This window comes from Meles meles, chromosome 12, assembly GCF_922984935.1.
Source record: "Meles meles chromosome 12, mMelMel3.1 paternal haplotype, whole genome shotgun sequence".
NCBI lineage: Eukaryota > Metazoa > Chordata > Mammalia > Carnivora > Mustelidae > Meles > Meles meles.
In genome coordinates this window covers 30569541-30581756 of record NC_060077.1, presented here as the reverse complement: position 1 = coordinate 30581756, position 12216 = coordinate 30569541, and the positions used below count along the sequence as shown (strand labels likewise).

The 12216-nt window shown below is 58.4% G+C and overlaps 2 protein-coding genes across 4 annotated transcripts in view; both read left to right on the top strand.

Annotated features, from left to right (window-relative positions):
* Positions 1-455: 455 nt before the first annotated feature.
* Positions 456-10759, top strand: MMP11 (matrix metallopeptidase 11). 2 transcript variants are annotated; one of them, XM_046024162.1, is made up of 8 exons: positions 456-596; positions 5659-5888; positions 6821-6964; positions 7044-7177; positions 7314-7555; positions 7635-7851; positions 8511-8768; positions 9959-10759. In XM_046024162.1, the coding sequence occupies exons 1-8, from the start codon at positions 486-488 to the stop codon at positions 10090-10092; spliced, it is 1470 nt and encodes a 489-aa protein (XP_045880118.1). In that variant the 5' UTR covers positions 456-485; the 3' UTR covers positions 10093-10759. The 2 variants fall into 2 exon arrangements, with proteins under 2 accessions (XP_045880118.1, XP_045880120.1); XM_046024164.1 differs by lacking the exon at positions 6821-6964.
* Positions 10760-11894: 1135 nt separating this feature from the next.
* The window catches only part of SMARCB1 (SWI/SNF related, matrix associated, actin dependent regulator of chromatin, subfamily b, member 1), a 36819-nt gene continuing 36497 nt past the window's right edge, over positions 11895-12216 (top strand). Inside the window, exon 1 of one of the 2 annotated variants that reach the window (XM_046025099.1) lies at positions 11895-12205. In XM_046025099.1, coding sequence (XP_045881055.1) covers positions 12113-12205 — 93 coding nt within the window. In that variant the 5' untranslated portion in view covers positions 11895-12112. The remainder of the gene's footprint in view (positions 12206-12216) is intronic. The other variant, XM_046025100.1, reaches the window with a different exon arrangement.

Below are 12216 nucleotides of genomic sequence, written 5' to 3'. Positions count from 1 at the left end.
TGCCGTGGCATCTTCCAGATGGATCAGCTAAGGCTGTAAGGGGTAGAACTTGCCCATGGGAACAACCACCTGTCATAGGCTAGCAATAGGTCAGAGGTCAGGCCACCAGGGAGACCAGCTAGGGAAAGCCTTCCAAAGGTGGGAGGTAGGGACCAGAAGGAGTGAAACCCAACTTCTCTCAGACTCCCCATAGCACAGCGGGGAAACTGAGGCCCGGAGTTGTACCAGCTAGCTTGGGTCACCCAGCACTGGACCTCAGAGACCTCAGGCTCTGCCCGACCCCGGGAAGGACTGGGTCTCCGGCCCCCCGTCCCAGCCGGGCCAGCCGCTCCCGGTCCACCTCCCCCACCCTGGCGGCGGCCACCACCGGGAGAGTTTAGAACAAAAGGCACGAGGGGCGGGGCCGGGGCGTGCCGGAGGCGGGACGGAGGTTATAAGGGGCGGTGGCCCGGCGCGGCCCAGCAGGCCCAGCAGCCCCGGGGCGGATGGCACTGGCCGCCGGGTTTCGCTGCGCGGTCCTGCGCGCCCTCCTGCTCCTGCTGCTGCTGTTGCTGCTCCCGCCGCTGCCGCTGCTGGCCCGGGCCCCGCGGCCCCTGGTGAGTGCCCGCCGCTGGTCGGCCGCTCCTCGCCGAGGGGGTGCCGGGCACGCGGGCTTGGCCCAGGGGCCGAGCTGTACCCACGGGGGCGTCCGGGGTAGCCTGGAGAGGCCCATTACCCGAAATGCTTTCTGGGTTCCTGTGAACGTGAAAGATAGTGAGCTTTCCGTCCCTGGAGGTGTGCAAGTGGAGCCTGCGCCGGGATCACTCCGGCTGGTGAGGCGAGACTCTGCGCTAGACTAGCATGCCCCTTCCCAGCTTGGGGACCTGCTCCTCGCTGGCCGCATTGCAGATGCTGGGCTGTGTGCTGGGCCAGGTAGCAGAGGGAGTGGTTACAGGGCCTCCTATTCATTGCGGGGACAAAGACTCAGGCTGGTGTGTTGGCCTCGGTGAGCACACCTACACCCGTGCAATGAGCTGGAGCGTTAAGGAAGAGCTGGGAGGGCAGCACTGCCCTGGGGCACATGGAGTCTGAGCCCGGAAAAAGTGGCATCACCTGGGCACCTACAAGTTTGGGAGGTGTGAAACCAGGACAAAATGAGCGTGAGAGCTCCAGAGAGGGTGTGTGTGTGTGTGTGTGTGTGTGTGTGTTCGTGCATGCGACAGAGAAAGAAGAGCCGAGAGTGGGCAGCAGAAACCCTCAGAAAGGAAGGGGATGGGGAGAGAAAGGGAAGAGAGAAGAACGTGTGATTAGGAGAGAAGATAGTCTGGGTGAGAGGGCAGCAGAGTGACCAGAGAAAGGGCAGTCACGGGATGTTGTGTGAGAGCCTATGTGCCCAGCCTCGAGGGACCACTCAGAAGGGTGGCCAGGCAGAGCGAGGGCAACTGCAGGTCCACAGGCCCCTCGGACCTCAGCTGGGGCATCCAGACAGCTCAGGCCGGGATGGGAGCATTAGCAGGTGCAACAGGCAGGAGTCGTGGGATGGTCTGGTGAGGCGGGAGATCTGACCAGCCAGGCCCCCTCTGTCCACTCACACCAGCTCTGTCCTGGACAGCCTTGCCCCATCCTGGCTGGGAGCAAAAGAGAATATGATGGGTATGTTAGGGAAGGGTGGGGGCACCTCAGTCCGGAGGCTCTGCCTCTTCCCCAACTCCTTCCAGTCCCCTTGAGCTTGGGGCAGAGTCTGGAATCCCCATGGGTAGCCCCTGGGTTCAGGAGTTGGAGATCTGGTTTGAACCATGTGCCCTAGGTGAGTCCTGTTGTGTCTTCGGACTCCACCCCTCCATCTTGGTTGAGAGGGGCTGGATAACAGTGCCCACTGCCAGATACCTAGGATTAAATGAGGTCATGGGAGGAGAGGGCACAGCCAGTCATAACACACTTGTCACCTGTGGCTGCCACTTTGACGCTCGTGCAGGGTCAGTCGGGGCCAGGTCTGAGCTGGGCTGTTGTCTATCACTCCACAGATACGCAGGGAGCACTTGGGTTCGCTTGCGCGGTGTTTATCCGCAGGCAGCCGTGTGGGCAGGGCCAGGAAAGCTCTGTAAATATTTATCCATCCCAGTTCGCAGCTTTTAGGCTTGATGAAAGCCCCGCAGCCGGTGGGACCCATGCTGTGTTCCCTCCTGGAGCCAGTGGGGGAGGCAGGCAGTAGAGGGATCTTCTTGTTGCCTGGTGTATGACTTGGGTGGGCTGCTTGACCTCTCTGAGCCTCACCTTAGAATGGTGTAGTGATGCTCCGCATTCTTTCCCACAGCCTGACCACGTGCCCTCCTATTACTGTCGCCTCCTGCTGACTGTAGAAGGCAGAGCTGTTATTAACGAGACCCCTTGGACCAATAGCAAACTGACACTCAGAGAGGGGTGAAACTAGCCTGGCCTTACCCAGCAGTTTTCTGGTTTGGGGTCCTTTACTCCCCTCTATGGGGTGCCTCCCATTTTCTAGGTTAGAAGTTGACCCAGGTGCTGACCCCAAGCCTCTAGCTCAGCCAGGACAGGGAGTCACCTCAGAAGTCCCTCAAGTATGTTTGAGGCTGTGGTTTGGTGCCCCCAAGAGGAAGGCGGGGGTGAATGAACTCAGTGCCCACCACACGTCAAGCCCAGGAGAGGCTCCTGATTGAGGAAAAGGAGAAGGGAAGGCATCAGAAGAAGGAACACTTCTCAGGAATGTGGGTTTTGAAGATAGGCCAAGAGTTGAAGAGGTGAGGGGAGGGGGCACGAGCCCCAGGTCTAGGCCCAACTCTTCTCTGACTTGCTGTGTGACCCTGAGCAAAGTCCTTGACCTCTCTGGGCTCTTGTTTCTTCCTCTGAGAAATGTGCTGGTGCCTGCTCCGCAACCTTCCCAGGGGTGTAGATGAGACCAGGCGTGGTCAGTGCCTACCACCCCACCTCACTGAATCCCAGCAGCCTCGGAAGAACAAAGCACACCAATCTTAGGGATCAGCAAGGGGCTTTGTGCCAGGCCTTGCAGTTAAGGTGCCAGAGCCTGGGCCAGAAAAGACTCAGAAAGATGAAGTGTGGGAGGTCTGCAGGTCAGGGAGCATGTGTCCCATTCCAGTAATGGGGAAACTGAGGCCAAGAGCCATTAAATGATGGGCTCCAAATCCCAAATACTGGAAAGGAAACCTTGATTCTAGCACCTCCTGCTCACTCACTCCAAGACCAGTGAGTGTGTCATGGACAATGAGCCTGAGCCTCTGGCTTTGGGGGAGATGCTGCACCAGTCCCTCTTCTCTGGGCCTGCAGGCTCCCTGCTGCTAGGTGCAATTCCTGTTTATGATTTAGTCTGAGAACTTTGAGGGAGCTGGCCCCGAGGCGAGTGCTGGGAGCTGTAGTACAGCTGGGGAGAGCAGATATCTAAGTGTGGGAGGGGAAGGCCCACAGGGCCAAGGAGCTGGACCAGGGAAGAGGCTACAGTAGGCAGTAGAGAAGAAGGTTATTCAAAGCCCTCTGCTATGGTACCATCCTCAACGGACAGAGAAGTCACAGCTAAAAGAGGGAAGAGACTTCCCTCCAGGGTGACCGTGACATAGGACTGGGCCTATGTCACTGGGCCTATCTCAGACTGTGGCTCCTTCTGTTGGACTGAGAGTACCATGTTCCAGGGGTCTGGGCGCGGATCTAGAGCTTCATGGGGATAAGAGAGGAAGGGATGGTGTGTGTGTCCATTACTCATCCTCACTCCATGGCCCGCTGCTCCAGGCCTCATGTGGAGCCAGAGAAGATGAGAGAATTCTGTACAGAAGTGTGAAGAGACCTGGTAGGCTGGGCTCTGGGCTCCCGGGGAATAACCCAGTCTTGCCCGTTCCAGGGTTGGGGGAAGGAATCTGTTTATCCAGAAAGTCAAAGGGGGCAGTGTGGGGAAGAGAAGGGGCAGGCTCCCATGCCTAGGCACACAGCCCTGGGATCCCCATCTACAGCGTGAGACCTTGCATGTGTATCTTCCCCATCTTACTGGGTTTTTGGGGTGGAGGTTCAGTGAGCTGATGGGGGACCTGGGAAGTAGCAGGTACTTAATAATTTTCCCATTCCTTCTCTATTGTCACCAAGGTGAGGCCAGCCTGGATCCCTCCTCCAGGGGAAGGGTGGCTTCAGCTTGAAGAATACATCCAGGTAGCAGGTAGGGAGTGGGTTATGAGCACAGAGAGCCTACCATCTGCCAGCTGTTCCCCACACAAATTGCTTAACTGCTCTGGGCTCTGTTTTCTCATCTGAGAAATGGGCGATGAAGACAGTGGAGTTAGTGAGAGATCCCACCAGGGTCTAAGACCATGTCTGTGAACTGTTGGCGGGGTCCAAGTCTAGATACTGGTGGACTGCAAATGAGAAGTACTTACCTAGCAATAAGTCCAGTAGTGACGGAAACCTACAAGCCAGTGAGGCTGGGCTCTGCCAGAGAACTAACCAACCATTCAGGAAGCAAGCTCTGAAATTAGAAAGCTGGTCTGAAGTTAGAAAGGCTTCTTCTCATACCCCGGGTAGCTGTGGCCCCTGGGTGTTCAGAAGACCCCTTCCTAATGGGGTGTTCTTGGGGTTGAGTCTGGGTGGCTCTGGGAGGTTGAATTATTGGTAGCTCTGGAATTGGGAGACTGGGAGGTGCTGGGACAATGATCAGAGTCCTGGGACGCTTAGAGGCTGGGAGAGCTGCCAGAGGCTAAGGGCGAGGGTGGAGCCTGGGTGGCCTGGCTCCCACCCCAAATATGGCTGTGGGGAGGCCCCAGCATCCCGCCCAGACCTGTCAACCCTAACACTTAGTCCCTAACAAACATCATGGCTCCGTGCTAGCCTCCCCTTTGCCTCCTGCCTGGGATACCAGAGTCTGTACCTGGCCCCGCCTGCACCCTTGCTGGGTGACCTTGAAGCGTCTCCCTACCTCCCGGAGCTTCTGCTGTTTTTAAGGCATGAGAACTGTGACCTCCCCTCTACCCCCCGCCCCAACCCTGGAGGTTGCAGAGGGTGGGAGCTCCAGGTCAGAATTCAACGCCCATCTGTGGTGCCAGGGCTCCAGCAGGGCAGGGCTGGGTGGGGGCTGGGCAACTGGTAATGGTCTGTTTCCCCCTGCCCACACATGGATCGCCACTGGGGAGGTATTCTCCCCATTTTTCAGGTGAGCACATCAAGGCTGCACTGTAGGGCTATAGCTCTTCCACACTGGGGAGTGGTGGTGGTGGGTGTTGGAGCCCATTTACCTAATTGGAGAGGGCAGAGTTGGTGGGGGTTGGCGGGGAGACTGGAAGAAAGGAAAGAGAAAAAGTGGGGGCCAGTTGGTGGAGCAGGAAGAGCTTTCCTGGCCTTTCCTTGAAAGCTTTGTAAGATCTATTCCTGGGTAAGTGTGGAGAGTCAGGCGCCTTACTGTAGTAGTCAGTAGACCTTACTGGCCCAGGAGGCTGGATAGGCAGCCCAGGCCCTCTCGTAGTGGGCAGGAAGGCAGCAGGGTGCCTTGGAACAAGGCCTCAGCAAATCTGAGCCTGTTCATATTGAAGGGCCCTGCTGTGCGATGACTTGTACCACTTGCCCTCAGTTTGCCCATCCATAAAGTGGGCTGGGACTGCACATGGGTATGCTGATGGGCCCGAAGGACCCAGGGCGTGATTAAGCCTTGCCGTCCTATCTCCTGCCCAGGATGCACACCGCCGCCACCCTCTGAGGAAGGGATCACAGCCCTGGCATGAAGCAGCTCCCGGCAGCCTGGCACCTGCCCCTACTGCCCAGGAGAGTCCCCGGCCTGCCAGCAGCCCCAGACCCCCCCGCTGCGGTGTGCCTGACCCGCCTGATGGGTTGAGCGCCCGCAACCGACAAAAGCGGTTCGTGCTGTCAGGCGGGCGCTGGGAAAAAACGGACCTCACCTACAGGTAGGGGCCAGTGGCCATGCAAGCAGATTCTAGACATCTCCACAAACCTGCGTGTCTGTGTGGGATCAGCCACCCTCTTCTGCTTCTTGACACACGTGGAGCTAGAGCTCTGTGGTTAACAGATCTTTATGTCCACTGACCCCCGAGTCATCCGTGGACCGATTCCCTGAACCCCAACTTAGATGCACACACAGGCAGCACTCTATATGGCCATGCCCGCCCGCCGAGGGGGCCGTAGCTCTGTCAACACAGGAAAAGGCTACAGCTGGTGGCTCCCTTGACATGCAGGGGCATAGCCTTCCATCACCCAGGCAACCTCTAGTGGGGACCTAGAAAATGCCGGGCCCTGGGATTCTGCGGTAGTTGGAGGAGACATGGCCTATCCTCTCGGGGAGCTAGGCATTAGCCATGTCATTGTTCAGACCTATCATGAGAGCTTGGAGTCCTCGTGGGTGGGAACCGTGGTGAGCGAACAGGACAGGTAACCTGGGCAGTGATGCAGAAGCTGAGGCTTCTCCTGCAGGTGAGGTGGGGAGTTGCCCTGGGACAGAAGGCACGTGAAAGATGATGGTGTCACACAGATCAGAGCTCAGAAATGTCCTGGTTGGGGAACTGAAACCAAGATGGAGGCCAGGGGCTGGGGTCCCCCCCCCACAGCAAGTGGCACAGTCAGGTGTAGAAAGTGGGTCCTGGGGCTCCTGCTGGTTCTGCGTTCTTTCCACCAAATGCAGACACCTGTGTGCACCAAAGGACATACAAACCCATACAAAGATGTTGCCCTGTGGAAGAGGGACCGCAGCTGAGGCCCAGAGCACACCTGGCTTGTGTCCCCCCTGCATGCCTCCCTGCTGAGCATCCAGGGGCAACTCCTGGCCCATCAGCCAGCAGAGAGCTGTCCCAAGCGAGGCCCAGGCCCCTCCTCCTCCCCCCAGGATCCTCCGGTTCCCATGGCAGCTGGTGCGGGAGCAGGTGCGGCAGACAGTAGCAGAGGCCCTGCAGGTGTGGAGCGAGGTGACGCCACTCACCTTCACAGAGGTGCATGAGGGCCATGCTGACATCACGATCGACTTCACCAGGTGAAACAGTGGCCTGAGAACCCATGGGGAGCTCACCCCACCTATCAGCGGCGGCTGACTCTGCCCCACCCACCCACAGGTACTGGCATGGGGACAACCTGCCATTTGATGGGCCCGGGGGAATCCTGGCTCATGCCTTCTTCCCCAAGACCCACCGAGAAGGAGATGTCCACTTCGACTATGACGAGACCTGGACTATCGGGAACAACCAGGGTATGGGCTAAGGACTTGCTTTCCAACTGGGGCAAGTGAAGATCATAGCCAATGGGGACAAGTTGAGCTGGGCTCTGGAACATGGGTATCTTGCAGCAGGAAGTTCGGGGATTGCTGGGCTATCTTCCTTTTCCAGGCACAGACCTCCTGCAGGTGGCGGCCCATGAATTTGGCCACGTGCTGGGGCTTCAGCACACGACGGCTGCTAAGGCACTTATGTCCCCTTTCTACACCTTCCGCTACCCGCTGAGCCTCAGTCCAGATGACCGCAGGGGCATCCAGCACCTCTACGGGCGACCACGGCCAGCCCCCACCTCCAGGCCCCCAGCCGTAGGCCCCCAGGCCGGGGTGGACACCAACGAGATTGCCCCGCTGGAGGTGAGGCCCCGCTCCAAGCTCCCTTCACCCTCCGTGGTTCCAATGCAGGCTCTTTCTCAGCCCTTCTCTCCCGCACCAGCCTGAAGCCCCGCCAGATGCCTGCGAGGCCACCTTTGATGCGGTCTCTACCATCCGTGGTGAGCTCTTCTTCTTCAAGGCAGGCTTCGTGTGGCGACTGCGTGGGGGCCAGCTGCAGCCTGGCTACCCTGCGCTGGCCTCTCGCCACTGGCAGGGACTGCCCAGCCCCGTGGATGCAGCCTTTGAAGATGCCCAGGGCCACATCTGGTTCTTCCAAGGTGAGGAGGACTGGGGTTTCTGCTCAGGAGATTTCTGGGAGCCAGGAGCATCATGGCCAAGGAGAGGGCCGGCCAGCTAGCCAGCCAGCCAGCCGTACTGGGCAGAATGACCTGAGGGTGGTTATGGGTGATGAGCATGCCTGCCCTAGAGATGAGGTCTCTTCAGGCGCAGTGTCGCCTGAAGGCCCAGTGTGGAAAAGGCAGAGCAGGGATTCGATCTGGTTCTGGCAACCCCAGACCTTGTGCTCTAACTTTCACCTGGGAGAGACAGGAGCCTGGAACATTCTAGGTGGCAGGAACTTCAGCCACAGAGGCTCAAGCCTGCTGCAGCAAGAGTAGGGCCCAAGGACTGGTCAGAAGTGCTTGTCGCAGGTAGCTAAATGCCGGGGGAAGGAGTGGGAGCTCAGAAAGCCTCCTTCCTGTTTAGAAGGACCTTCCCCACGTGGTACCTCCAGAGCATGCAGCACCTCAGCTTATCTCTACTGGCTCTAACTTCCCTCTGGGGATAAGGGTGTCAAATGGGATTACTGGCCCGAGTGTTTTATGGACAAGGAAGCTGAGGCTGGGGAAGGTCTGTGGCGGTGGTGGTGGCCACGTGGGTCCACGCTGGCTGGGCACAGCCATCGGGCAGCTCCATTGCAACCTCCCTTCTCCGGCAGATGCTCAGTACTGGGTGTACAATGGTGAGAAGCCAGTCCTAGGCCCTGCACCCCTCTCTGAGCTGGGCCTGCTGGGGACCCCCATCCAGGCCGCCTTGGCCTGGGGCCCTGAGAAGAACAAGATCTACTTCTTCGGAGGCGGAGACTACTGGCGCTTCCACCTCAGCACCCGCCGGGTAGACAGCCCTGTGCCCCGCCGGGCCACTGACTGGCGAGGGGTGCCCCCGGAGATCGACGCCGCCTTCCGGGATGCTGACGGTGTGTTGGGGTGGAGTGGCTGGCTGGTGCGAGTGGTGCTAGAGCCGCACCTCCCCCCCCCCCCCCCCCCAGTGGTTGTCTGGGCATTAGCTCCTCATCCCGGGTCCTCTGTCCAGGGCTTTCCCCATCCACCCTCCTCCTTGAACCAGGGCAGTGCTCTGCCCCCATGCTGCAGATGGGAAGGCTGAGGGCCAGAGTCATAATTCGTAAAATAATAACTGCTGCAAGCTGAGGACTGATGATGTTCTGGGCATGGTGCTAAGCTCCTGGTGTGTCCTGCAGTTCTTAGACCAGCCCTCTGACCTAACACTTTCTTTCTTTTTTTTAAAAAGAGTTTATTTATTTATTTGACACAGAGATCACAAGTAGGCAGAGAGGAGGCAGAGAGAGAGGAAGGGAAGCAGGCTCCCTACTGAGCAGAGAGCCCAGATTCAGGTTCAATCCCAGGACTCTGGGATCATGACCTGAGCTGAAGGCAGAGGCTTTAATCCACTGAGCCACCCAGGCTCCCCGACCTAACACTTTCTACAAAGCCAGTTTTCAGAGGGGCAAACAGAGGTTCAGGTGATGAGGTCCCTAACTGGGCCTCTCAGGTGGATCACGGGGAGCCAAGCCTCCCACCCGGGCAGTCCCTGCCGCTTAGCACGGAACAACCAGGATGGCTGCCCACAATCTCAAAGGACTAGAGCAGGACTGATGTTCATTCCACTACTTTCTCCCCTATATTCTCAAGCTTGCTTCTGTGCTGTCCTACCTTGGGACCTGCTGGCAGAGCTATCCTGTGGTGGCTCTGGGGCTCTGGGTCGCCTGCATGGTACACCTTGCCTCAGGACATCTGCCTGTAGTCGCTGGGAGGTATAGGAATAGACTGACATGGGGGGGAGGGGGGTGGTGGTGTCTGGGGAGGGGAGGGAGACTTGCTTTCCTGAGAGGTAGGGTTTGAATTTCTGAGACTCCAGGCATCTGTCAAGCTGGACAATAGTCCAGCTCAGACCTGGGGAAAGGTAGGATTCTGAAGGATGGAAGGTTCCGGAATGGCCACGCTGGGACCTGCAGGTTTCAAGGAGTGCAACAGTGGTCAAGCCCCGGCAATCTGACCTCCCCCTTTGCCTGGACCTGGACACGTTCTGACTGGCAGGTGCAGGGCCCAGTGTCTACCCACGCCAGCCTGACCCTCCTCTCTTCCTCAGGCTATGCTTACTTTCTGCGCGGTCGCCTCTATTGGAAGTTCGACCCTGTGAAGGTGAAGGCCTTGGAGGGCTTCCCCCGCCTCGTGGGCCCTGACTTCTTCGGCTGTACCGAGCCTGCCAACACTTTCCGCTAACCTCGACTTCGATGCTCTCAGGGCTCCTGACCCCTGCCAGACCACTGGTCTGGGGTAGAGACCAGTGGCCATCTTTGTGGCTGTGGGTACAGGCACAGGATGGAACCTGTGTTTCCTCAGGGGGGCTGGGGGTGCAGGGAGGGCCATGCAGGTCGTGGTCACCTGACAGCAACTGTCTCAGACTGGGCAAGGAGACTCTGGTGTTACGAGGATGACAGTGGTCTTGGGCCAGACCCACCCAACCTGTGCAGGTCACAGTCAAACCCTGCTGCCCTCGGTCTCCATTCCTGTCCCTCAGGTTAGCACCTCAGCGGGGCTGGGGGAGCTGAAGCCCTCATTCTGTCCCTGCTGTGAGGTCCCTATGGGGTGCTGGCATGTGGTGGGGGAGCCTTCTGCCTTTTCCTGAGAGATCAGCTCTGGGTAGGTGTTTGGAACTGGCTGCCTTCTAGCTGATGATCCTAGTGATGTGTTCCCCAGGATCCAGGCCAAAGGTCCAGAGTCCACTTGGGGCAGGGCAGGGGGGTTTCCTGCTGGAGACCCTGGGCCCCCCAACATACCTCAATCCTGGCTTGGGCTAGATCCTTCCCAGCCCTCATTCCAGCACTGGGACCCTCCGAAGTCATGTAAATGTGTGTACAGTGTGTACAAAGCCTCTTTTTTTTTTTCTACTGAGTACTGTCATTAAATATGGTTATTTTCTACTTGCCTGCCTGAGTTCTTTCTGTAACTACGAGGCCAGGAGGGGAAAAGAGCTGGGGAGGTGGGAGCCTCTTGTCCTAGGAGCCAGGGTCATAGCCTACTCCAGCCACGCACGCACCTAAGCTTCTGCCCTTGGGGACCAAGGCAATGCCTAGGGCTTCTCTTGCTCCATTCCTTCATTTTGTCTGGCTGGACACCTGGAGTGGCTTTGCAATTGACTCCAGGCTTCCCCGCTGGCCTCTTGGGGCATCCTCCAGCAAGTGGTGGTCACTTTATCTGATCCTGTCCCACCCCAGCCCTGCTCCTCTAATATTATGTTTCGCACTGCTGTCTTTGAGAACAAAACTCAATGGTTAGCACAGTCGATCCCACCCAACTCTGAAGGGTCACCTTGCCCGGCCACCCAGCCTCACCTATCACAGCTGCAATTGTATTAAACTAAACCACGTGAAATTGTCAGTGGTGGGCAGTTCTTGACCTGCTGCATTGTGCAGCCAGACACACGGATGCTTTGATGCTTTCAACAGTGTTTGCTCCACTCCCAGCTGTAAGCTCTGCAGGCCAGGGCTATCGAGTTTCGCTCACCACCCCACAGCTGCGCCTGTTGTAGTCACAAAGTGCAGAGTTAAGGAAGGAATGGAGAAGTTTGCCAGCCAAACCAAATACCACCTGGGCCTTGGAATGCTTCCAAGCCTGTGGAAACTTTGCCCATGCCACTCCCCCACCCAGTGTTGTCATTCCACCCATCTTCACAGCTGCAGGAACAGCTGTGGGCCCGGAAATAGGGTATCTGTTCCTAGGATCCTTTTATCTACTCAACTACACTGGGTTTTTCTGGGTGGGGAAACTGAGACACAGATAGCTCTGGCCTCCTACTGGCCTCAGGCCCCATTTCACTCCTCGTCCACTGGACCGAGTTCTACTCCCAGCAGTGAAGCTGGGAAAACCACCGCTTGAGTCAGGGTCTCTGCTGCTATTTCTGTCCCTGAGAAGTTCTGCCAGGTACCTCTACTTGGGAAGCAGCCTGGAAGAAAAACGGGTCGTGGTTCCTTTAAAGGGCCCGAGGGGGCGCGCCCCGGCCTTTTGTTTGGGCGGCGGCGGCGGCGCGCGCGTCAGCGTCAACGCCCCGCGCATGCGCACTGAGGACGGCCTGGTCGTCGTCTGAGGCGGAGGCTGAGGACCCCGGCGGCGGCACGAGCACCGAATCGGCCCGCCTGTCGCCTCCCGGCCTCGGCTCTCCTCAGCTCGGCACGCCCCGTCTCCTCCTCAGTCCTCCCGTTCCCTCGCAGCCCGGCCCCGGCCGCCCGCCTCCGCCGCCGCAATGATGATGATGGCGCTGAGCAAGACCTTCGGGCAGAAGCCTGTCAAGTTCCAGCTGGAGGACGATGGCGAGTTCTACATGATCGGCTCTGAGGTAGCCCGCGG